The sequence below is a fragment of the Sturnira hondurensis genome, unplaced genomic scaffold, assembly GCF_014824575.4.
Source record: "Sturnira hondurensis isolate 20B ecotype Veracruz unplaced genomic scaffold, ASM1482457v3 Scaffold0002039, whole genome shotgun sequence".
In the NCBI taxonomy this organism is placed as follows: Eukaryota; Metazoa; Chordata; class Mammalia; order Chiroptera; family Phyllostomidae; genus Sturnira; species Sturnira hondurensis.
The window spans coordinates 3,203,566-3,231,131 of NW_028074670.1; the positions used below are offsets into that span (position 1 = coordinate 3,203,566).

The following is a 27,566-nucleotide window of genomic DNA, read 5'->3' on the forward strand; positions in this document are numbered from 1 at the left end:
CTTGGCTAATGTAATTATGATGTGCCTTGGTGTATTCCTTCTTGGGTCCAACTTCTTTGGGACTTTCTGAGTTTCCTGGACTTCTTGAAAGTCTATTTCCCTTGCCAGATTGGGGAAGTTCTCCTTCATTATTTGTTCTAATATGTTTTCAATTCCTTGGTTGTCTTCTTCTCCTTCTGGCACCCCTATGATTCAGATGTTGGAACATTTAAAGATGTCCTGGAGGTTCCTAAGCCTCTCCTCATTTTTTTGAATTCTCATTTCTTCATTCCTTTCTGGTTGGATGTTTCGTTCTTCCTTCTGGTCCATTCCATTGATTTGAGTCCCAGTTTCCTTCCTATCGCTATTGGTTTCCTGGACATCGCCTTTCATTTCAATTAGTTTAGCCTTCATATGTTCCTCTAATTCGTGACTACAATCAACCAGTTCTGTGAGCATCCTGATAAACAGTGTCTTGAATTGTGCTTCTGAGAGGTTCGCTGTTTCTCAGTCGCTGAGAGTTATTGGCCCTGGGGCTTTGAGTTCTTCTTGCGCCATCTTTTGGGCTGTTTGTGCCTGTTCCGTAGCAGGATCCGAGCCTTAGGTGTTCACTAGAGCAGGGCAACTAAGTCGCTGGGTTGTGATGTTGTATGTGGGGGCAGGGTCAAAGAGGAACAATGGCGTCCCACCTGCCGCCTGCCGCCTCGGCCCCCACTGGTGCTGCAGCTTCTACCGTCACCAGGCCCACGCGTTTCGTTCCATTGCATGCGAGTGTGCCACCGCCGTCAGCCCTAGCCCCCTGGGGCCTGCATGGTCCGTCTCACTGTGCGCGAATGTGCGATGACGGTCAGTCTGCCCGGCACCCCAGCTGGTTCCGGGCTGCCTGCACGTCTAGGTCGGGGGATCTGTCCTGCCCGACCCTGCTTGCTGCTGGCTCCACCCCTCTTACCGTCCCCGTTGAATGGTTAGATGTAGTTGGACTTCCGTATAATTCAATTTTCTGTCCTTTGGGTGTGTCTTTGTTCTCCAAACCTTAGTTGCATTCAAACTTGGTTGTGGGAGAAGGCATAGTGTTTCCACCTATGCCTCCATCTTGGCAGAAGTCCCCCTGTTGTTACAAATATTCTTGAACATCACTCCTTGCATACATGTGAATGATTTTGTTCTAGGGTGCAAAGTCAGTGGTGAATTTTTAGCATAACAAAGTTGCCATCTTCAACTTTAATATACTGTCAATTACTCTTCAAAGAAATATTTTAACTCCCGCTTGCAGTATGAATGTCTCTATATCCATATCTTTGCTACCATTTTGCAATTTGATATGTATGAAATGACATCTCCTCATGGTTTTAGTTTGTTGTTTCCTAATTACTAGGAAGATTGGATATCTTTTCATATTCTTACCAGGTATTTAGGCTTCCTCCTTTGAGAATTTCTCAATATTTTTTGTCTTTGTTCCTACTGAATTGTTTTCTTTTTCTTATTAATTCACAGGAGCTCTTAATAGTTCTGTATGCTAATTCTTTGTGAGAACCTCAGAACCAAAGGCAGATGTCTAGGACCATTTGTTGGTTAAATGTATGTGTCAACTTGGCTGGGCCACAGTTTCCAGACATTTGGCCAAACATTATTTTGGGTGAGTCTGTGAGGATGTTTCTGGCTTACATTAACATTTAAATTAGTAGACTGAGTATATCAAATTGGCCTCCTTAATGTGGATGGGCCCAACCAATCTACTGAAGACTGGAATGGAAGAAAAATGCTGAGTAAAAGCAAACTCCTGCATAACTGTTTGAGCTGGGATATTGGTCTTCTCAGGCCTCTGGAGTCAGACACGAACACTGGCTCTTCTTGCATCCTCAGCCTGCTGGCTTTTATAATGGAATTTACATCATCAATTCTTCTGGTTTCCAGGCCTTTGGACTTGGACTGGGATTATACATCGACTCTCCTGGGTTTCTAGTTTGCTGACAGCAGATTTTGGGACTTTTCGGCCTCTATAATCACGTAAACCAATTTCTCATATATATACTACATATACATTAACATAGTGTATATAGAATATTATATACATATTATACATCCACATGCACTGTGGACTCTGTTTCGCTGCAGAAGCCTAACAGATAACAAATTGCAAATGAACAGAGGGGATCCATCATCTGTAATCCCCAGTCCAGGGAGCAGGCCAGGCCAGCTACTCCACGTGGGGGCCTGTCAGAGCTGGAGGTTACCTCCTAGATAAGAGACTCCTACTGTCCCTTGCCACCCTGTGGTATTGTGCCCTTTCCTACTCATCTGGACACCATCTTGGGGAGGGATGAGGAAAGAAGGAGAAGCCAGGAAGACTGAGCACTTATGAGAAAGAAGTCAAATCAGCTTAAACTAGAGGCATTTATATCAGAAGAAGATACAGTAATGAGTTAAACTTCCCCCTTTCCCTATCACTCAGCAAAGCAGAGGCTCATGAGAGAGATGAGGTTAATACAGTATAAAGAACTATAGATTTTTTTTGCATATTTGAGCATAAGGAATAAACTATAGTACTTTTACAATTACATTAAAAATGTCTTAAATGACAAGTAAGTTTTAGTTACTGAACCACTAGATTATCATACTTCAATATTTTAAACAGTCTTCTATTTCTTAAGTGAAATTGACATCTGCTCTTGTGATTTTTGACTCCATTATAACAACATATGTAGCTAAATATGAATGTATCTTCATTTATTTAGTAAAGGCTACCTTAATGTAGGGATTTACACTCCAAAGAGGGAACCAAAAGGGCAAATTTTAACAAGCACATGTTCATATGAGTTGTTAATACTGCACAATGTGACCTTACCGTTCTGAATACCCGCTCTCCCGGGCAAACCTCTGAAACGCGCCCAGGGGATCTGAGCCTGTGCTTAAGATAAATACCAGGGGAGTGTTGTACGACATGTCTTGATACAGAGTAGGCAGGTCAGTAGGTGGTGTCTCTATAAAGCGTTTTCCAAGATTTTCTATTACAAAGTCTGTAAGAGCAAAAACCACCTGAAAGGTGAAAAGAAAAACATTAAAAAACTGCGTTGGTTGAGTGTCCTTCATAATTTTATTCTGTTTCCCCTTCAACTTCTCAGAGGTTGGTGCCCTGTACTTTGAATTAATTCTTTCTTGACTAGATATATTTCTTCCTACGGATCAGTTTGGTGGATTTGTACACTGCATGACTTCTGACAGCCATGGTTCTCATGACTTCATTGACCAGGATGAACTATTGGATGAGAAGAAAGGCCCTCATCATTCCATCTATGAACCTGGGGTCTCCTCATCCTCGCCTCTTTTTGTTCCACCCCTCTTGCATTTGTGTGGACTTCTCTTTCAGTCCTTCCATTGAGTCTGCATTATTGATCTCTCCCTTTCTTCATGACCTCCCAATCATCATACAACTAGGCTCTACTGTCTCCTAGTCTTAATACCCAAACAAGAGCCTTCTCTTGATTGAAGGCCCTTCCCCGCTACTATTTCATTTTTTTGTTCTCCATTCTCAAGCTAACTTCTCAGAAGAATTGACTCCATATATTGTCTCACCACCTCCATCTCTCATTTACTCATCAACCTCTTCTGATCTCTCTTGGGAAGAAGCCTCAGATCCCTGATCATCCCCCTGCCTGGTCATTTTCTGAACCAATGTGTTTCCTTCATTGTCCATATAAAAGATAAATGTAACAACTCCTATCTCATTCAGCATAGAGTCTTCTTGGATTCTGGTTATTCCAGTCAGTATAAATGAACCAGGCTTGCTTTTTTATTTTGAATCCATCACTGATGTAACAGTCTGAATAGGGAGTGGCTGATAATGCTGCTGAGCTCGTAGGAGTATTGAAGGTGTCTTGCCTTGGCGGTTCTTACCTGTTCCCCAGCTCCAGCTTATGTACACTCTATCTAAACTATCCTTCCTTTCAGAGTCCTGACCATATCCCATTCCATCCAAGAAAGTCTTATTATTCTGCACTGGTTCTGAGACTGTAGTTATTTGGGGTCTTTATGTATACCCCTGTACAATGCTTCTGTAGGCCTTAGTATCTACTGACCTTCTCCTCAAGGTCCTTCCATATCACATGGTTGGAACTGATCAACTTCTCTCTGTGAACCTTCTGGAATTTTGCTATTTTATTCTCATCGAGGTCTTTATGGACATAATGGCAATAATTTGCTGTGGAAATGCTTCAGATTTCTCAGATACCTAGGATGTACAGAGTCAGGTATTTCTTGAAGATCACCCTCAGCTAATTCCATGTATGGTTGCAGGATCAGAGAATTTTCAGTCTCCTCCCTCTTTATCACCAAGTCCTTTGCTGAGAGCTCTTCTCACTCTGTTCTTTATAAGTTGAGTTTCCCAATTCTGATATATGAGACTCCACTATGTTTTGCTTAGAACTTTTTCCTTGATCTGTTGCTTGTCCTTTAAACAGTCTCTGGCTGAGGCCCTCAGAGCATTTTTTATGTCTTCCTTCCTATCAGAATCCACTGGGCATTTTCATGGGGAATTCCTGATTCAGATAAATACTTTTTTAAAAGGTATTAAAGTGCTGATAGTACACAAATTCACTATTGAGACTATGTTTTGAAATTCTCTGCCTAGAGGAAGAGGTGGTTTTGTGCTTTCATTGTGATGGGAAGATGAGTTTAAATGTTTGGGAATAATGAATGACCCCTTCTCATTCTTCATTAGTGACTAAACTCATTTAAGCTATTAGATGAAGAATGAAGACCCGGTGGCTGACAAAGTACATATTATAACACTTGTGCTTACACTTCTCCCATCACAGTTGAGAACTTGAAAAAAATTTAAAAAGTTTTAAATTGCAGTTTACATTCAATATTATTTTCCATTAGTTTTAGGTATATACAATAGTGGTTAGGCAATCATATCCTTTACAAATTGTTCCCCCTATATTTCCAGTACTCATATCAGCATACATAGTTATTACAATATTATTGACTATATTCCCTATGCTGTATTTTACATCCTCATGACTAATCTGTAACCACCAATCTGTACTTCTCAATTCCTTCGCATTTTCCTCCAGCCTGAAATCCCCTTTGGCCACATCACCTGAATGTGCCTGATCTCGTCTGATCTTGGAAGCAAAGCAAAGTTAGGCCTAGTTAGTATTTGGGTGAAACACTCAAGAACTTAAAAAAATTGTAGTAAAATGCACACAAAATTTATCATCTTAACCATTTTAAGTATATAGTTTACTGGTATTGAATACATTCATAATGTTATGAAACCATCACCGCCATTTACCTATGTGCGTATTCAAGTTAGTGAGCCCTAAAGAAGAAACGAAGAGAATGTCAAATGAAATAAGGAAGTGATTTTTTTCCTTGCAGAAGGTTAATGAGTAGGGATAGGTCATTGAAGTGGTTTTGGAAAGTTTAGTATCTTAAAATTACTAATAACAATGATACATTTTAGTAGCAGTGGTATCAGCCCAAATTCATCAAGGTGAATTTCTTTCCTCAAATTCAGAATCAGTCTTCCATAGTTTATTTAATTTGTCTATATCTTCTTACAGCTGATCCAAAAGGTGACTTAAAAATTCTTGAAGTCAAAATGATGGTAGGAGATATTTTTACCATCTCTCCCTTAAAGAACACCAATTTTGACACTCATGAATAAGAGTACCTTTGTGGAAGTCTAGGAGTCCAGCAAGAGAGTTCAAGCACATGATTAAAGCAAAAAAAAAAAAAATCAAAATTGGATGCATTGAAGAAACTAAGAGAAACAGTTTCACTTTACCTGTGTCATTACCATCTCCCAAGGTGGCACAGCTCTGTACCAAGACTGTCCTTCTCAGAACAAGATTTCTCTCATGGGGGAAAGTGAGAATATGTGATTAACCTCCTGACTTTTCCAGCTGTGCAGGACACTGTCAAGGAGTTCCATATCTTTCATACACCAGAATAGTGATTTGTGAACCGCCCAACTGGAGTGTGCTGAGTGGCTGGGAGAACAGCAGCCAGAGCTCAGAATGGAGCACACGGAATGTGGTTCCTACTACCTGCTTCTCAGGCTCCATCAGGAGGCCTGCCTGCAAGATGCTGAGGATGCCTCACCTGAGGATCCTCCCAGGGACCATGTGCAAAAAGTTGATCCAACTCTGTGAAATGGAAGAAGGCACAGAAACATGAGCATTCAGCACTGTCTTAGGGAAAGCAAACAAGAGACTCCAACACTTGGGCTTGCTTTGAAGAACTGAAAGAATGAATACAACCTTAAAAATTCTCCCTGAGAGGGAAGAAGTGAGGAGCTAGCATATCCTTAGAAAAGGTATGAGAAAGCCTCAACTTCTGAATAGGGCTGTCAGAAGGCATCTCTCTCCTAAAGCCAGCCAGTGAAGACTGAAGGAGGTGACTGAATTTTTAAATGTGAAAACACCAATGTAAAAATCAAGCAACATGAAAAATCCTGAAAACATGATACCAACAAAGGAGCATAATAATTTTCCAGTCACTTACCTCAAAGAAATGGATGTCTATGATTTTTTGGACAAAGGATTCAAAATATTTGTTTTAAGGAAGCTCAGTGAGCTAAAAGGAAAATACATAAAGACAATGAAACAAAATCAAGAAAAAATACATCAGTAAAAATTAGAAGTTCAATAGAGAGATAAAAATAATAAAAATGAATGAAATGAAAAATGCAATAGAAAGTACCAACAGCAAAGTAAATCAAGCAGAAGAAAGTATCTGTGAAGTAGGAGACAGGTCCTATAATATTATTCAGTGAGAAGAGAATAAAGAAAAATAAATCTATATAGTCCCAGAGGGGAAGGAGAAGGAGAAGGGGGTAGAAAGCTTATTTAAAGAAATACTCACTGAGAAATTCCCAAAATCTGGGGTGAGATTTGGCCATCTAAGTTCATGAAGCTTCTAGATTCCTTCAAAATTTCAATCCAAAAATGATCTTTTACAAGATACATTACAATAAAAGTGTTTAAAAATCAAAGAGAAAGAGAAGATTTTTAAAAATAGCAAGAAAAAAAAAACCTTGCAAACAAAGGAACTCCCATAAGGCTGTCAGTAGATTTCTCCACACAAACCTTTCAGACCAGGAGAGAATGGATGATATATTCAAAGTGCCACCCCACACCAAAAACAAACAAACAAATGAACAAACGAACAAATAAACAAACACCTCAAACAAACTGGTAACCAAAAATCTTTATTCATCAAAGTTATCCTTCTAAAAGGTAGGAAAGATATTCTTCTAAACAAACTAAAGCTGAAAGGACATATTACCACTGGATCTGCCTTACAAGAAATGCTGAAGAGAGTTCTTCAGCTGAAATGAAAGAGTGCTAATTAGTAACATGAAAATGTAAAAATATGTAAGACATTGGTATAGGTAAGTATATAGACAAATCCAGAATATTCTCATACTGAATTATGTTGTGTTAATTACTTAACTCTAGTAAAAGGTTAAAGGATAAAAGTATTAAAATAATTATAGCTAAAATAATTTGTTAAAGGATACATTGTATAAAAAGTAAATTGTGACATCAAATAATAAAACGTGTGTATGTGTGAGGTTTTGTATACAATCCATATTAAGTTGTTAATCTGCTTAAAACAGACTGTTATATTTATCATAGTAACAGGAGTTCTAGCCAGAGCAATTGGGCAAGAAAAAGAAAAGCCATCTATATCAGAAAGGAAGAAGTAAAACTGTTATTATTTGCAGATATCTTTATTTTGTATACAGAAAATGCTCACTTAAAGAAAAAATACTGGAGAAGATACAGAGACTAAGTAGCATAGATGGTAGGTAGAAAATGGGGAGGACAAGAATAGTGTGGGAAATATAGAATCTAAAGAACTTGTGACACATGGACATGAACTAAAGGGGGGGATGGGGGAGTGGGTGTGCATGGTGGAGGGAAATGGGACAACTGTAATGGCATAATCAATAAAACATATTAAAAAATAAATACAACTACTTGCTATTAAAAAAAGAGAAAACCTGTTAGACCTAATAAATGGATTCAGTAAAGTAGTGGAATACAAAACTAACATACAAAAACCAGCTTCTACACACTAACGATGAAATATCTGAAAGAGAAATAAAAACTATCTCACTTATAATAGCATCAGAAAAATAAAATAGCTGGAAATAAATTTAACCAAGGGGGTAAAAGATCAATACAGTGACAATTATAAGACATTGATGAAAGAAATCGAAGACACAAATAGAAATATATTTCATGCTCATGGATTTTAAGAATTAATATTGTTAAAATGTCCTTGCTACCTAATGTCATGTATAGATTCTCTAACCCTAATCAAAATTCCATTAGCTTTTTTCATGGAAATAACAGAATCCTAAAGTTTTTATGGAACTGCAAATTACCCAAAATGGCCAAAGCAACCCTGAGAAAGAAGATCAAAGGTGGAGGCAGAAGCCTTCCTGAATGTAAACTATATTACAAAGGATAATAATCAAAGCAGTATTGTTCTGAAATAAAAACAGACACAAAGATGATTAGAATATAATTTAGAGCCCAGAAATAAACCCACACATATATGGTCCATTAATATTTGAGAAGTGAACCACATATGACCAGTGGGGAAAGGTTAGTCTCTTTAAAAAAACAGTGATGGGTAAACTGGATATTCACATGTAGAAGAATGAAGTTGGACCCTTTCTTATGCCACTCACAAAGTTAACTCAAAATGGATTAAAGAATTTAATATAAGACCCCCAAATATAAAACTCCTAGAAGAAATCATAGGGAAAACGCTCTTTGACATTGGTTTTGGCGACACATTTTTGGATATAACACCAAAAGCGTAAGTAACAACAAGCTGAAATAAGTGGGACTACCTCAAATGATGAAGCTCCTGCACAGCAAAAGAAATGATCAACAAGATGAGAAGGCAACCTACGAAACAGGAGAAAATATCTGCAAACCGTATATGTGATAAAGGGCTAAAATCTGAAATATAAAAGGGGCTCATACAACTCAATAGCAAAAAACAAATGATCTGATTTAAAAATGAGCAAAAAGTCCTGGCTAGTGTGGCTCAGTTGGTTGGTCATCATCCAGCAGACCAAAAGATCACGGGTTCGATTTCCGGTCAGGGCACATGTTAGGTTGTGGGTTTGGTCACCAGTCAGGGCATGTGCAAGAGGCAACTAATTGATGTTTCTCTCTCACGCCTAAGTTTTTCTCCCTCTCTTTCTCCCTTCTTAAATTGATTTAGAATCAATTTAAGAAAATGAGCAAAGGACTTAAATAGGGATTTTTCCAAAGAATATATATAAATGGCCAACAGATACACGAAAAGGTGCTCTACATAACTATCACCACAAGAATGCAAATCAAAATCACAATACATATCCCCTCACACTTATTAGAATGGGTGTTAACAAAAAGATAAGATAACTAGTGTTAGTGAGGATGTGGAGAAAAGGGAACTCTTTTGCACTGCTGGCAGGAATGTAAACTGCCACAGCCACTATGGGAAAACACTATGGAGGGTCCTTAAAAAATTAAAAATATAGCTGCCAATGATAGGACAGTATCACTTCTGGGTATTTATGTGAATGAAATAAAATCACTACCTCAAAGAGATACCTGAACTCCCATATTAAATGCAGCATTATTCACACTAGCTAAGACATGGCAGCAACCTAAAGATCTATCTACAGATTAATGGATAAAGAAAAAGTGGTAAATACATACAATGAGATATTTAGTCATAAAAATTAAGGAAATCCTGCTATTTGTAATTACATTGATGGACCTTGAGGACAGCACACTAAGCTAAATAAGTCAGAGAAACTCAAATACTGTATGATATATGTATCAATTATCTGTGGAATCTAAAAAAGCTGAACTCACAGAAACTGAGTAAAATGTTGGTTGCTAGATGACAGGGAGTGTGAGAAATAGGGTTAAAGGGTAAAACTTCCGGTTATAATATGAACAAGTAGAGAGGATCTCATATATGTCATGGAGACTATAGTTAACAATACTATACACTTAAAAACCACTAAGTCAGTGTATCTGAAATGTGAAGTGATGGCAATTATGTGAAGTGATGGACGTAGTACTAACCATATTGTAGTAATCATTTTGCGATATGTATGTATATCATGTCATCACATTGTATGCTCTTACTTATAGAATGTTACATGTCAATTATGTCTCAAAAATCTGAGAAAATAATATAGCTCAGTCAATGTCAATTTTAAAAATCTGTTTCTTTAAGTAACAATTCTATCTTTCTAGCATATTTTTATAAAAAAGGAATTATAAAGTGACATTTCTCCTTCTCCAAAAATAAATTTAATTTAAAAATATAAAAAACTTCAGAGAAACATTCAAAATACTAGAAATAGAAGGGAACTTCCTCAACCTGTTAAAAGTTATCTATGAAAATGTCATAGCTAACATCATATTTAATGGAAGGACTAAATAGTGTTCTTCCTAAGAGGAACAAGGCAAGGTTATCCAGTCTAATCACTTTTTTTCAACATTTTACTGGATAGCTTGGGAAGTTGGACAAAAAAATAAAATGAAAGATATCTAGATTGTAAAGGTTGAAGTGAAACTATCTCTATTTGCTGATGACATGATTTTGTATATAGAAAATGCTAAGGAACCTAGTGAAAAATCTATTAGAACTAACATATAAGATCAGTGGGCTTGCAGGATACAAAAATCAATTGTATTTTTTTATGGTAGCAATGAGAAAACAAAAAATGAAATTAAGAAAGTAATTCTATTTATAAAAGTATCAGAAAGAACAAAATACATAGGAATAAATTTAATAAGAGAAGTGAAAGAACAATGTGAGAACTCTAAAACACTGTTGAAATAAATTAAAGAAGATCCAAATAAATAGAAAAACATCCCATGTCCATGGATTGAAAGACAATGTTGTTAAATTTAAGTTGACAGTATGACCCAAATTGATCTATAGATGCTTTTCAAAATTCTGGCTGTTTTTCCCCCCCTTGAAACTGTCAAGCTTATCCTAAAATTCACATGGAAACTCAAATAATCCCAGATAGCCAATTCAATCTTGATTAACGAGAACAAAGTTGGAGAATTCACACTTGCCAATTTCAACACTTGCTACAAAACTACAGTAATCAAGATAGCAAAATACTGGCATAAGGATAGCCATACAGATGAATGGAATAGACTTTTTTTTTAAAAAAAGATTCTATTTACTTTTCTAAAGAGAGGGGAAGGAAGGGAGAAAGAGAGGGAGAGAAATATTGATCAGTTGATTCTCCAGTGCCCCCAACTGGGCACTCTGCCCAGGCATGTGCCCTGACTGGGAATAGAACCAGCGACTTTTTGGTTCTCAGGCCAGCACTCAATCCACTGAGCCACTCCAGCCAGGGCATGGAATAGACTTGATATTTCAAAAATAAACTCCTATAGTATGTTAATTTATTTTTGGCAAAGGTGCCAAGATCATTCAATGGAGGAAGTAATAGTCTTTTCAACAAATGGTGCTAGGACTAGCCACATGCAAAAGAATCTGTTGGTTCCTTACCTAACACTATATAAAAAATTAACTCAAAATGGATCAAAGAGCTCTTTCTGCCACCACTGTGGCTCTGCATATCCCACAGAAAATGCCAGGCGAAGCCACAGAAACTGTCTCTGTTACAGAGCAGGAGTTGCTACAGCCCCAGTCTGAGACAAGGTCTAGAACAGAATCTGACAGTGATGAATCAGTATCAGAGCTCCAACAACAAATCCACACAGGCAACCACCCAATGAGCCCAACAGGCAGCAGCAGCTGAAATTGATGAAGGACCAGTCAGAAAAGCCAGGAGCTGAGTGAAAAGAAGGCACAGAAAGGTATGTGCAAACCTTTGACAGGTTACAGGGCTTGCTAGTGTCACTATACAGAGATCTAAGAGTATCCTCTTTGTTATCACAAAACCAGATGTCTACAAGAGTCCTGCTTCAGATACCTACATAGTTTTGGGGGAAGCCAAGGTCAAGGATTTATATCATCAAGTACAACTAGCAGCTTCTGAGAAACTCAAAGTTCAAGGCGAAGGTGCATCAAATATTCAAGAAAATACACAGACTCCAACTGTAAAAGGGAAGAGTGAAGAGGAAGAAGTTGATGAAACAGGTGTGGAAATTATGGACACACAAGTAATTGGTCATGCCAAGCACGTATGTCAAGAGCAATGGCAGTCTGAACCTTGAGGAACAACATGAATAATATTGAAAATGCTATTATGGAATTAACAATGTAACTATCTAAAAATGATGAACTTATTTGGTGTTTCAAAAGAGTAACTGCAGGCTGCTTTGAAATTTGTACTGTTTTTATTATCGATAAAGGCATGGCTTCTTATGGAATGAATAAGATGGATCAAAGATATAAATGTAAGAGATGAAACTTTGTAGTGTAGAAGAAAACGTATGAGTAAATCTTTATGACCTTCGATTAGGCAATGGCTTCTTAGATGTGACACAAAAATCATGAGCAACAAAAGAAAAATAGACTGGGCATCATCAAAATAAAAAAAAAATCCACAACAACTTGTGCTTCAGAGGACACTGTCAACAAAGTGAAAAGATAGCCATAGAATGGAAAAACATTTTTTCAGATGATGCATCTGATAAGGGACTTGTATTTAGAATGCATAAAGAACTTTCAAATCTATGATAAAAAGACAAATAACCCAATTAAAAATGTTATAGGAGCTGAATAGACAGTTCTACAAATAGCCAGTAAGTATAAGAGTGCTCACCACCGTGGCTGCTGTGACTCAGTGGATTGAATGCTGACCTGTGAACCAAAAGGTCACCAGTTCGATTCCCAACATGCCTGGGCTGCGAGCCAGGTCCCCAGTTGGAGATGTGAGAGAGGCAACCAGTCAAGGTATCCCTCACAAATTGATGTTTCCCTCCCATTCTTTTTCCCTTCCTTCCCCTCTCTCTAAAAATAAATAAAAAAATATTTTTAAAAATCTAGAGAGAGATACTCACCATGATTAGCCATTAGGGAAATGCAAATCAAACCCACAATGAGATACCACCTTACACTCACTAGAATGGCTAGTGTAAAAAAGACAGATAATAGAAATCATTTATGAAGGCATGGAGAAGTACAGAAAATGCCCTGAAGTAACACCTGGGCTCAGATTACAGGGAGCTGGATGTCTTCAGATGCAATGAGGCTCAAACCTCGGTGGGAGGGAGTTTGCCAGACATTGAAACTTGATGATGTGTTTTTTCTTGTTGGATCTGGAAAGCATTTCCATGTCTAGAAATATCACAGTTGGCATGACAAGGTTTCTGAAGGCAACTGAGCTCTGGCAAAGGCACAACCCGGGAACATTTTCTATGTTTGATCTAAATGGCTTCATGTTGTCTTCAAAGAGGATGACAGTATTTAAGTTAACAACAACCTGTTTAAGAGTTGCCACAGGGCTCGCAGGAGTTTCCATAAGGATTGGTGGGAGCACACAGTTTGCAGGGGAGTTGACCAGCTCCATACTTCCTTGGTTTTCATGTTACTTTTTCCTCCCGTTATTTTCCTTGCCTCCTGGCTATTGCTTCTCATGGGCTCCTCATCCTTTCTTTAAACATCTGTGCTCCTCAGGGTTTCATCCATCACCTGACTCTTTTCTCTCATTCTATTATTAGTTATTCCGCTACAATTTCAACAACTCCCTTAGTTTTACTTTCCAACTCAATGCTGGTGATTCCCAAATCTCTATTTCTAACCGATATTTCTCTCTAGAGTTTTCTACTTACATATTAATTAGTCTCCTAATGGTTATACACTCTGATAGCTGTCAGGCACTACAGACTCAATGTGATCTTTCTCTGACATGTTTCTTCTTTCACATTTGCTGAAGTGGTTGATACAGCTATCCCTGTCAGTACCCACCAGAAACTAGGAGCTGAAGCAGTTGTCTTGTCTCCACGTGCCCCTCCATCTCTTCAATCTACTACCTCTATCCTAATCAGGCTGCCATCATTTCTTGCCTAGACAGGCTCTTCAATAGTCTTCTAACTAGTCATGGTGACTATGTTTTTTTTTCCTCTTTAAATGCCTTCTTCCCAGTGCTGCCAAGAGCTGAAAGGCCCACCAGTTCCCTGCTACCACCCGCCCGCAGTCTGTGTTCTCTGCGGGAGAGCACAGTTCCTCACCAGTGCAGACTAGGGTGGCCGGGTGTTGGGATGGCTCTCCAGCCTTTTCTCTCACCTTTTTCTGTTAGCATATTATGTTATGTTAATAACACAGGGTCTCCGTTTCTTAGTTTTTCCTCCCAAGCTTGGCCATTGTTACTCTTTAAACAAATCTAATCAGTTCATGGATCATAACTAGCTGGTGAGCTTTGGTAGAAATAGTTATAACACAGTTATTTAGATTAAAAAGGTAACTTACCTTTTCTTCTTTACAACATTTAATAAGGATTAGCTTTTGGAAAGAACTTAATTCTGAGAGCCAAAGATCAATCTGTATGGCCTCATTGTCCTGCATCATGAATTCCTCTTCAGTCTCCACATTGGGATAGCCTTCCCATTCTTGTGGGTTAATGGAAGTCTCAAAAGATCCTGGAAATGTAATTTTAAAAGATGCTCTAATTACAGTTGTTTTGACTTTGAAATTAAATAAATGTAGTTGGTAATTTAAAAATCTATACATTTATTATTAGCTTTTTCTACAAATCTAAATATATCAATCTCCCCATAACCAACCTAATTAAGAACAAAATATTTAAATTGGATGAGAAAAAACTTCAACAGAGAACTACTTACAAAAAGCAAAACTAAAAAAAAATAACAGAGGCTAAAATAAAAGGATGCAGAGAAATGCACTAACCAAATGCAAACAAAAAATTGAAGTGATAAGAGTAACATTGCATAACTTAGAATTCAAGGCAAATATAATTAAATGAGACAAATCGCATCAGTTAGATTAAAATACAAACCTCATAATAAAAAACAGAATAAAATGAAATAATATGTCCCAGATAATAAATAGCATAAGAATACATCAATGTTGCTCTGCCTGGTATAGCTCAGTGGATTGAGCACGGGCCTGCGAACCACACGATCGGGGTTCGATTCCCAGTCAGGGCACATGCCTGGGTTGCAGGCCAGTTCCCAGCAGGGGACTCACTAGAGGCAACCATACATTGATACTTCTCTCCTTCCCTTCCCCTCTAAAAGATAAATAAATAAAATCTTAAAAAAAAAGAATACATCAATCTCTGTGGGAGGTAGAGGAAAAAGCAGAAAATAATAATTGTGTTAGGAAATAACATACCATTATCAGTCTGTGACAGACAGATGAAGCAATGGAAAATTCTGGCATAGGTATTTTGAACAATGTTAATAATATATGACCAAATCAACATATATAGTATAGCTTTATGTCCTGATAAGCATAATACATTGTTCCCAACTACCACTGGAATATTGTAAGAAATAGGCTTGCATTTCACATAAGGGTTAGGATCCTACTTAGCTCTTACAGTGGCTATAATATGCAGTAGGAATTAGCATTGAAATTCCTCTAGGTGGAGGGTGCACAGTGTGCTTTGAGCCTCTCAGCAAGCCAACACAGCCAGTCATGAAACAGTGTCAAACATTAGGCTAAGTAGTCGGCTTACATTTTAGGCTATAAAACTACTTTCTCCAGGTGGTCTGTTGGGGCTTTCCTCTGAAGGCCTAATAACAGCAATCACAGAGTTGTTGAGAGGAATTTAGTGACACCTAAAACCATGGCCCTGCAGTAGTGCGCACCTCTGCAAGACTTCTAATTTCCCTATGGAATACAGACAATTACATGGCATGGGACCACGAGGTCCAGCACACTGCAGTGCTCTTTGACTGAAGGTGGCTGCAAGCTCATAGGTACAGAGATTGGTAGTTGCCAGAGGAGGAGGTGGAGGAGTGGGCAAACTGGGTGGAGGGAGTCAAAAGGTACAAGCTTCCAGTTATAAAACTAAATAAGTCCTGGGAATGTAATGTACATCATGATGACTACAGTTAATCATACTGTATTGTATATTTGAAAGTTGCTTGGAGAATAAGTCTTAAAAGTTCTCATCACAAACAGATGAAAATTTTGTATACTTAGTGATGGATGTTAACTGAACATATGGAGTCTTGCATCCAAGAATGTCACATTCGGAATATTTTACATAAACTGAAGTCTAAATAAGTTACAAAGAATCAATTTTATGCAGACTATAAATATAATTTCTAGAACATAACTATTAATAAAAAAGATAGTCCCAAAATATCCTAATTGCTTTCAAACTAAACAGTATACTTTTAGCATTGAAAGGGCTACCTATTAAAAATTGTGGGGGAAAATTAATATAGGATGTTATAGTTCAGAGCAATCATTCCCTCTGGGGAGCGGGTAAGGGCCCTGTGAAGGAGTATGAGAAGATTCTAGGAAGCTGAGGCTGTTCCAGTGCTTGATTTGGGTAGTGGCTCATGAGAAGAGTCAGTTTTTGACAATTAATCAAGTTGTACAATTTTGATTTTGTGCACTTCTCTGTATGCATGTTACTTCCATTAAAAAGTTAAAAAAACTATGGGATGCAGCTAAAGCAATACTTAGCAATAAATGTATATATATTTAAAATGGGTATAATGCAGTAAACATGAAATATTAAAATTCATAGGCTAAACATTCAACTCAAGAAATTAGGAAAATGAGTCATTCACAATTTCTTAACAATAAGAAATTTCCTAGTGAAAATGACTGATATTGTAAAAAAGGTTAAAGGAGACAAGTTAGGATTGATGAACTGGTTTACAATACCCTATAGCAGATCCTTTTGCCATATTACCTAAGCGTATGGAAATAGGTTTTAACAATATATATTGTGTAAGTCCTGTGAAAACTGGAAGTGATTCCTCTAAGTCACAGCATGTGAACCACATGGGGGTAAGCAGCCAGGGAGCTTCAGGCTTAGGTGGGCGTTCCTGTATAAGAAAGAAAACAATAATGATTCACAAAGACAACCACAAAATAGGTTTTCACCTAGTCTAAGTGAAAAATCAAGCTGTAATAGCATGCTAAAAATAACCATTTACCTAGGACAAGTAATAAGATATGGTGAAATTGAAATGGTATGGAATCAATTCTATCTGTAGACCTTTGCTAAGAAGTGCAGATGATGTCTATTTCAGTGTCTTTGGTTATGTTTTGCTTGTTTGTTTGTTTTGTTGATTAGGCTGACAGTGACCAGAGCGGGGAGGGGAGGGAGTTTCAGGGGAAAAGGGGAAGGGTTCGCAGGAACAAGTATAAAGGACACATGGGGGTGGAAAATGGGAAGGAGGTGGGGAAGGCTGGGGTGGGTGGGTGGGGAGGGCTGGGGTGGGAGTAAAAGGCAGAAAACCGTACTTGAACGACAATTAAAATTAAAAAAAAAAGAAAAGAAGTGCAGCTGATGAAAGTTTTCTGGTAGACATTGCAGAAGGCAGTCGGCTGGTGAAGGGTTAACATTAAATCTGTTAAGTCTATTTCCAGCCTGTTCTACTCCATATATATATAATCTTTATTATATTTTCCCATTACCATTTAGTCCCCTAATATCCCCTCCCCCTTCAGCAATCACCACCCTGTTGTCCACATCCATGAGGCAGCCTGTTCATCACACCACACAAGTCTCTCTCCACCTCCAAGTATTCTTATAATGTTTTTCCCCCGCCCAGGATTTAGTCTCCAAATCAGATTTTCAGATGTTCTCACCTTTAGGGGATGGGGAAAGAGGGAAAGCTGAGTAGAAGACCACTGTCAATAGCAAGACAAGTGGCAATCTTGTTCTAGCAGGGTTGAGTGTGTGTCTAAGCATTTCATAGGTTCCTAGAAATTTGGGGGGAAAGTATTAAGCTATCTGGTAGTAGTCCATTAAGCACTTTCATGTGAGTAAACAGTTTCAAAAGAGACAGAAACAGCTGTGATTGTAGACTGAAACTCACTCTTCAAAAATTTGATGCATATTTGCCTGAGATAACATACATTTTAAAACAGCTTTAATGAGATAGAATTCACATGCCACTTCCATTGACCCATTTAAAGCATACAATGTAATGTATTTTAGTAAATTCACAGATGTGTACAATCATTACCACAGTCAATTTTAGAATGTTTTATATCTTCAATTCCCCATGTACCCTTTAGCTATTACCCTCCTATTTGTCTATGCCCACCTGGCCCTAAAAAATGGCTAAACTACTCTCTGTCTCTATGGATTTGTGTACTCTGGACACTTCATATAAATCAAATTTCATAATGTGGAATATTTTGTGAATGACTTCTTTTACTGAGCTTAATGCTTTCAAGGTTTATTCAATTTTTTAAAAATATTTTATTTATTTATCTTTTTAGAGGGGAAGGGAAGGAGAGAGGAAAGAAACATCAATGTATGGTTGCTTCTCATGCATCCCCTGCAGGGAACTGGCCCCTGCCGGAAACTGGCCTGCAACCCAAGCATGTGCCCTGACTGGGAATTGAACGGTGATCATCTGGTTCGCAGGCCTGTGCTCAATACACTGAGCTACACCAGCCAGGGCCAAGGTTTATTCAGTTTTTAAGGTTGCGGAATGTATTAGCACTTCATTCTTCTTCTTTTTAAAGTATATTTTATTGATTACACTATTATAGTTATCCCATTTTCTCCCCTTATCCATTTCCACTCTGCATCCCAGTGTGTCCAGCATTGCCCCCCAGTTCATGTCCATAGGTCATACATACAAGTTCTTTGGCTTCTCTATACCTATACCATTCTTAACCTCTGTCTATTTTGTACCTGCCAATTATGCTTCTTATTCCCTGTACCTTTCCCCCATTTTCTCCCCTTCCTTTCTCCGCTGAAAACCCTCCATATGATCTCCATTTCTGTGATCCTATTCCTGTTGTAGTCATTTGCTTAGTGTATTTTTGTTTTGAAGTTCAGTTGTTGATAGTCGTGAGTATGTTGTCATTTTACTGTTCATAGTTTTGATCTTTTTTTAAGATAACTCCCTTTAATATTTCATATAATAAAGGCTGAGTGATGATGAACTCCTTTAACTTGACCTTATCTGGGAAGCACTTTATCTGCCCTTCCATTCTAAATATTAGCTTTGCTGGATAGAGCAATCTTGGATGGAGGTCCTTGCCTTTCATGACTTTGAATACTTCTTCCCAGCCTGTTCTTGCCTGTGAGGTTTCTTTTGAGAAATTGGCTGATAGTCTAATGGGAACTCCTTTGTAGGTAACTGTCTCCTTCTGTCTTGCTGCTTTTAAGATTCTCTCCTTATCTTCCATCTTGAGTAATGTGCCTTGGTGTGTTCCTCCTTGGGTCCAACTTCTTTGGGATTCTCTGAGCTTCCTGGTCTTTCATGCCTATTTCCTTCACCAGATTGGGGAAGTTTTCATTCATTACATTTTCAATGTCTTGCTTTTTTTCTCCTTAGGGGTGCCTTCTGGTACCCCTATGATTCAGATGTTGGAATATTTAAAGTTGTCCCAGAGGTTTCTAAACCTCTCCACATTTTTTTCAAATTCTTGTTTCTTCATTCTGTTTCACTTGAATATTTATTTCTTCCGTTTGTTCCAAATTGTTGATTTGAATCCTGGTTTCCTTCTCTTCATTGTTGGTTCCCTGTATATTTTCCTTTATTTCACTTTGCATAGCCTTCACTTCTTCCTCTTTAGTATTTTGTGATCATACTCCGTCATTTCTGTGAGCATCCTGATTACCAGTGTTTTGAACTCTGTATCTGATAGGTTGGCTCTCCTGTTGTCACTTAGTTGTTTCTCTGGCTAGGTACTCCTGTTATGTTGTGAGGGGCAGAGCCCTAGGTATTTGCCAGGGCAGGGCAATCCATTTTCCTGAATTGTAGCGCTGTATGTAGGGGAGGGGTCAGAGAAGGAATAATGCTACTTTCAGACACTCCCCTCACTACCCACAAGTGAATTGGTCCCTTCTGGTGCTGATCCCCAGGTGGGTGGATTTGTGTACATTCCAAGACCCTGTGGGTCCCTTGAACAGACTCTCCCATGAGATTGGGAGTTTCTCTCACTGCTGCAACCCCATACAGGTATTTTTTTATTGAGAGAGGTAAAGGGAAGAAAGAAAGGGAAACATCAATGTGTGGTTTCCTCTTGCGCGCCTCTTGTTGGGGACCTGGCCCGCAACCAGTCATATGCCCTGACTGAGAATCGAACCAGCGACCCTTTGTTTTGCAGGCCCTTGCTCAATCCACTGAGCTACATCAGCCAGGGCACCCCCACAGGTTTTGACAGCCAGAGGTTTTGAGATTCCACTTCCCCTCACTGGAACCCTGGGTTTCACAGTCTGTCTCACTCCCCAGTTCTTCCTCCTGGTTTATCTGCACACTAATGTCAGACCACCTGGTCTGCCAGCCTCTGCCTTGCTAAGAATCTTCTCTGTCCCCACTGCCCATCTCTGTACCTCCTACTGGTCTGGATGAATGTTTCTTCTTTAACTCCTTGGTTGTTGGACTTCCAGACAGTTTGACTTTCTGGCAGTTTGGGCTGTTATTTGTTTTTAAATTGGTTGTTGTCCTTCTTTTGGTTGTGCGAGGAAGCAAAGCTTATCTACCTATGCCTCCATCTTGGCAGGAAGTCCACATTCTTCTTTATAATTAAATAATATTTCATTGTATGGATATAGCACATTTCACTTATCCACTCAACAGTGGATGGACACTTGGGTTGTTTCCATCTTTTGGCCATTATGAATAATGTTGCTATGAATATTCATATATAAGTTTTTGTGTGCACATATGTTTTCATTTCTCTTTGGTATGTATCTAGGAGTAGAATTGCTAAATCACATGGTACTTCCATGTTTAATTGCTTGAGAAGCTGCTATATTGTTTTCCAAAGAAGCTGCACCATTTTTGCTCTCACAAGCAGTTTATGAGGTTCTAATAGCCATTGTAGTGGGTGTGAAGTGGCATCTGCTTCTGGTTTTCATTTACATTTCCCTGATGAACAATAATGTTGACCATCTTTACATGTGCTTAGGCATATCTTCCTTGGAGGAATACCTCCTCAGGTCCTTTGTCTATTTTAAAGTTGGGTCACCTATGTTTTTAGTATTGAATTGTAAGAGTTCTTTATATAGTCTCAATCTAAATCCTTTACCAGATATGATTTGCAAATATTTTCTCTCATTCTGTGGCTTATTTTTTCATTTTCTTGATAGTGTTATTTGAAGCAAATATATGTTCATTTTAAAATTTTTAAATTTTTTAAAATTCTCACCTGAGGATGTTTTTATTGATTTTGGAGGGAGAGGAAGGCAGGGAGAGAGAGAAAGAGAGAGAGAGAAATACTGATATGACAGAGAAACATTGATCAGTTGCTTCCTATATGAACCTGGACCAGGGATTGAACCCATCACCCAGGTGTGTGCCCTGACTGGGGATCTAGCCTTCAATGTTTTTGGCCTATGGGATGATACTCCAACCAAATAAGCCACCCAGCCAGGGCAAAAACATGTTTATCATGTTTTTGTACTTCATTGTACAAATTATTTTTGAAGTACAATTTATTTTTTCTTTTGTTGTTCATGTTTTTGGTATCATATCTCAAGATCCATTATAAAACCTGTGGTCATGAAAATTTACTCCTATGTCTATTAAGAGTTTGGGTCTTATATTTAGACTTTTGGTCCATTTTAAGTTAAATGTGGTGTGATGTAAGGAACTAATTTCACTTTTGCATTTGGCTATCCAGTCATCCTAGCACTATTTGTTAATATGACTTCTATTTCAATAAATTTTCTTGGCACCATTTAAAAAAAACAGTTGACTACAATGATATGCTTTTATTTCTGGTTCCTCAAATTTGACTCCACTTATCTACGTATCTGTCCTAGTGCCAGATATGCTGCTTTGAAGTGAGATTCGGGTCTGGGTCCGCGCAGTTCCATGTGAGTTTTAGAATAAGCTTGTCAATTTCTACAAAGAAGTCAGGTGGGATTCTGACAGGGTTTGTACTGCATTTGTAGATCAGTTTGGGGGTATTGTCATCCTAACAATATTAAGTATCCAATCCATGGATGTGGGGCGTTTCTCCATTTATTTAGGTCTTCTTATGTCTTTCAACATGTTCAGAATATGAGAGGTGACCCCCCCAAAAGATAATTTATTCATAAAAAACTGTATTTATTCTTACATGTTTAAACTTCTGTCACCTTCAAAGTGCTCTCCATTTGATGCAATACACCTATCAAGACTTTTTTCCACTGCTGAAAATAGTTTTTGAACTCATTGATTTTTGATGCCTTTTAGCGTTTGTGCTGATATTTGCTTCACTTCTTCCACACCAGCAAAATCGTTCCTGTTGAGGGCTTTTTTCATCTGGGAAACAAAAAAAGTTGTTTGGGGCAAGATCAGGTGAATAGGGAGGGTAGAACATGGATGTCATGCCATTTTTGGTCAAAAACTGCTGAACATGCAGCGTGGTATGGACAGGTATGCTCACAAATCACCCACTGTGGAATGGGCAAATGCTGTGAAAGAGGCTTCAAAAGAATTCCCTGAAGCCTCCTGCAGCCTCTCACAACAATGCCAAGTGGTACACCAGATGGTACACCGATACAGACGGGTTTCTATAACACCCACCTAGTGGGTGAAACCTGCATTATGAGGGCCCAATCCTCCAGAAGAGAATTCTGTGTTTTGGGGAGGTCCCCCCTGAAGAAGTTAGAACTTCCTTTGTTAAATTTATTTCTAAGTATTTTAATTCTCTCTGATGCCATTGTAAGTGGAATTGTTTTCTTAATTTCATTTTCATCTTGTTCATTGTAAGTGTACAGCAGAAATACAAATTAATTTTGTACTTGCAATTTTGCTGAATTTTTAATGAATTCTAATAGTTTTTAAGTAGGTTCTTTAGTGTTTTCCATGCACAAAATGATGTCTTCTGCAAACAGAGATAGTTTTACTTCTTCCCCAAGTCGGATGCCTTTTCATTCTCTTGCCTAATTGACCTGAGAAGAATCTCCATAACAACGTTGAAAAGAGGTGGTTAGAGCAGGTGTCCTGTCTTGTTTGTGATTTTAGAAGGAAGGAATCCAGCCTTTTACCTTTAAGTATGATGTTAGCTGTGGGTTTTTGTACAAACCCTTTATCTAGTGGAGGAAATTCTCTTCTATTTCTAGTTTGTTGAATGTTTGTATGATGAAAGGACGTTGGGTCTTGTCGAATGCTTTCTGTGTCTACTAAGATGATCATGTGGTTTTTTTATTCTATTGGTTTATTGATCAATTGATATGGAACACTTACAATAAAAATGGAAAATACTAGCATTAAGATACTAGTAATTGAATAAGTAAAGTAACTAGATAAAAGATATCTCCCAAACACATTTCTAAAAAACAGATGGACTTGGGCTTTGGAAGTTTAGACACAGGTTTGAGTCAGACTCTGCCATGCATTAGTTATATGATTTTGGAAAGTTCTTTAAGTTCTCCAAGCCTTGGGAAGACTATACACCAGTCTGTTAACAAGAGACCTGTGAGGAAAGAAGGGCCTGACTGAGTCACCAACTAATAGCAGCAGAATGAGGTGGGTAAGAGGATAAGTGTACAGACTTCAAGGGTTCAAATCTCAGCTCCAAACTCTATTAAGTACAGGTTTGTGATCATGGTAAGTTCTCTAATCTCTCTGTGACTAATTATCAGCAGACTAGTGATAAAATTAGGAACTCACATAAGAAGACTAATGAGAGGAATAAATGGGTTGATATACTTCCATAGTAAGCTCTTTGTACATATTAACTGTGATTATGAAGCCAGCATTAAGCAAGGATTAATAGAATATGTGTACATGCAGGATGGGTGGTGGTTGGAGAGGCAGAAGAATCTGGTGGGAATGTCTTGCCTGGGCTTGACCTGAGAACATAGGGCACTGGGAGTCAAGCAAAAGCATAAAGTCCAACCTCCCAGTGAAACACTGAGGTTTGAATACTGGCAAACAGGTGCAGGTGTCATGTCTGCAGGGCCAAGGGTAGGGCTCAATATTGGCAGAATGGAGCCAAGAGTTTAGAATGGGACTAGGTGGGGATTGCAGGCAGTAGTTGAGGGGACAATGGCTTAATTCAAGCAACACCAGGTTGATGGGGCTGGAGCAAGTTAGATAAAAAGATGAACATGAAGGAAACTTGTAGCAGAACTTGTATACCAGTATTACAGACGGTGGCAGTCAAGTTATATTATTCCCATATTTTATAATGAAAAATGTATCCAGAAAGTAGAGGGTCATGATTTCACAAACATTGTTGCCAAGTCTGTTAATTATAACTTTTATTACACTTTAACTCCTCATATTTATAACATGGTCAACTTTCAAAAACATGTTCACATTCTTCTAGCTCACTGGCTACTCCCAACATCCTTTTTCATACATCCCTCTATGCATCCCACTGCTGCAGAAGAGAATAAATGCCACCACATTACACAGCACCCAGAGTCAGAGCTAAGCTGTAACCTGGGCCTGCTGGTCCCCCGTGCCCTCACACTGGGCCACACAGCTAAATGTATCATGGTGGTAGGTGCTTGTGGGCTCTAGCCAGAATAACATTTACCATCTAAACTTGAACCAGGTACCTTTTCTAGTCCTGCAGAACCTCGGAGAAAGAAATTCCATTCAGCATCAGTTAAGACTCCTTCCTGACGCAGGATCTCAACACAAAGCATAAAGCTGTAGATGAGTTTATGCTGTTCAAAAAGTCCTCTCGCAACATTGACATAGGCAGTTAGAAGGGTCTGTTCCAGTAGTATTTGCATGCGCTGCTTCAGATCATCTGCCTTCACAGAAGTTTCAATTGTCGTGTTGAACAACTATGGGAAGGAGAGCTCTGTCAATGTCTTGATTTCATTCAGTTTCCATAGAAGAAAAAAAAATCTCTGCTCCTCACCTCCCTCCCTCCCCTCATATTCAGTGAACAAATAGCAGCACAGGAAATGGATACTCTACTATGAGAAAGTCCAGAATTCACCCCAAATTGATGTGTGATACCTATTTTCTGCATTTCCCTGTCTTTCCCCATATTTCAGAAATAGACTGATGCCAGACTCCTGACAACACCCATAAGGCATCATCTTGATGAGAGACAGAATGTTGAGAATGGAGGTGGGCTGGCAGAACCAGTGTTTTCCTATCCTTGGCTCAGATGTGATAATCACTTTGGGGTGAGAGGTGAGGGCAAGGTGAGTCATACACTCTTACTGGCCCTTCTCCAAGATAATGTTTAGGGTGAGAGAAGAATGTGCCAGAATTTTCCTTGAGATTTAAGGAGGACCAGTTTTATAGGAGACTTCCTTCCTCCCTGTTTCCTCTCTGGAAATTTGAGAGCAGGCCTCCTGCCCCGGAGGTACCTCACATACTGAGGACACTGGGAAGGCAGCAGAGATGGTGGCATCGATGGCTTGGGCATGAGGTGCCATTTCCTGCAACCTACAAGTAGCATGTGAAGATCTAAAAACTTCCAAGCTACATTAGGAGGAGGCTTGAGCAGAGCCTGAGCTTGTGGGCTTGTCTGGAAGTCATGGTGAAAGGGGACCTTACAGCAGAGACTGAGAGGGTCTCATGAGGGCTTGGGGAGGTATGTGACTTCAGTCTCAAAAGATCCACAGCACAAAGTGAGATGAAGCACATTGCTTTGGGTGGTGGGCTTCTCTCTCCTGCTAGAGTCTGATTCCCAGAAGGCAGGATTGAAACCTTACCCACCCCTGTCTTTCCTCATGATGCTGAGAACCATTTAATACTTCATTAGTATTTCAGGAATAAAGAGTCTGTTTTTAACCCTCCATAGAAAAGCTGTTGAAACATTCAGTTTTTATTACTTTGGACCAAGTTTTTTCCTGCAGGCATCATCTTGTTGCTTACCCATATGAGGCATAGCAAATGTGTTGGGTACAAGACTGACACAAATTGTCAGCTACTCCTCCCACTGATGAGTGGAGTCTAAATCCCTTTCTCCTGAATCAAGCTAGCCTTGACTCAGCTGACCAAGAGATTGCAGTAGAAGTGATGATGTATCACCTCCAAGGCTAGGTCTGGGGAGACTTTGAAGCTTTCACCTCGGTTTCTTGGAATGTTTGCTTTGGGGAGGTGCCCCCTTGGAAACCAATTGCCTTGTTGTGAGAAGCCCGAGCCATGTGGAGCGACCAATGTAGGCCACTGTCAACAGCCCAGCCATGAGAGTCAGCCAGTGTGTATGTCCAACCTATTCAAACCTCCAGATGACTGTAGCCCCAGAAACAGAGTTCACTAGAGATGGTGGCATTTAAGCTGGGAGGGAGGGCATTCTGAACAGAGGGAGGGCCACAAACATAAAGTTCCCAGAGAGTCTGGGGAATGTAAATGGTCAATTTGGCTGCTGCAGGGGGTAATGGGAAGTGTGGCTCAAAAGACAGAACAGTCACAGGTTGAACATAACTTTGGTGTGTGAACTTTTTGATGGGTAATGGTAAAAATCCATTTAGGATCCCAGGTGTGTGGAGCAGTGTTTTGAAAACTATGTATAGACTGACCTGGCTTCCAATGTGAGAGCCAGCACCAGCTAAAGGTATCAGGGCCTCTATCAGGAAGCAAAGGTGTGCTGCAGGGAAACACAATACACCTCCACTGTTTTCTATTGTGAGTGGCATATGCAGAGAGGCCTTTGTCTGTTGAGTTGTGCTGTAGGTATGAGCACAGATGATTAGAGAAGCAAAAGAAAGCTAAACCACTCTGCATTGAAAAGACAACCATATAGACAAGAGGGGAGCAGGAGCTGGTAGATGGGAGAACTGAGACAGTGAGGCTGGATGTGGGTGGGCTGAGTCGGAGGGATCATGGTAGCTGAGAGAAATCCTGGAGGTAAACAGAGGGACCACGGCGGGTGGGCAGTGGGGTGCTTGCTAAGATTTGCTGTGTAATGAGCGATGCAAACTCTCTTTCTTCCCTGCAAATCTTCCAGTGAACTGACATTGCTTGTAAAAGATTTTTGACACTGAATTTGCTTTTGGGAGACCTGCAGTGCCGCCACAAAGAAGATGACAGCTGGAAATACCTTATTCACGACACCTCACATGAAACTTAACTGTGAGTATGAGATCAAGTAGGGAGACCATCGTAAGACAAGAAAGTTTTACAGTAATACGATGAATGTGGGAAAGGGACAAAGGAAAGCTTCCCCAAATTAAAGCCTGGGATGGGAAGATAGCCAGATGTATAAAAAGTTCTGGGGAAAAAAAAAAACCACGGACCAATTAATTTGCTTCAGTGTCAGTGCTGTCAGGGACTTGAGATAGGGCAGGATAAACACTAACAGTGGAAAATAAGCTGGATTCCTGTAGAGAAAGTAATAGCATGGAGCTGTGGCTCTTAAAAGAAGAAAAGAGGAAAGATAGGCAAGAAGGAAAACAAGCAAGCCAGTTAGTCGAGGAAGCCGAGAGGAAGTCTTCCTTTCTTCTTCCTTGTAGTGTTCTGAGCACACTGGGCACGCCCATCTTTAGGAAACATGGCAGGTAGAGCTGCTTTTGTGCAGGACATCTGAACCCAAACTCC

General features: G+C 39.1%; 1 protein-coding gene and 1 pseudogene across 1 annotated transcript in view; one reads left to right on the forward strand and one right to left on the reverse strand.

Moving 5' to 3' along the window:
• Positions 1-27,566, reverse strand: part of DNAH6 (dynein axonemal heavy chain 6) — a 261,664-nt gene that overhangs the window by 40,293 nt on the left and 193,805 nt on the right. Inside the window, exons 61-64 of the mRNA XM_037039592.1 lie at positions 24,620-24,853; positions 16,838-16,973; positions 14,413-14,582; positions 2,825-3,015 (exon numbers count right to left, since the gene is read on the reverse strand). Of these exons, the coding sequence (XP_036895487.1) occupies positions 2,825-3,015; positions 14,413-14,582; positions 16,838-16,973; positions 24,620-24,853 (731 nt within the window). The remainder of the gene's footprint in view (positions 1-2,824; positions 3,016-14,412; positions 14,583-16,837; positions 16,974-24,619; positions 24,854-27,566) is intronic.
• On the forward strand, positions 11,627-12,308 carry LOC118982500 (nascent polypeptide-associated complex subunit alpha-like; annotated as a pseudogene).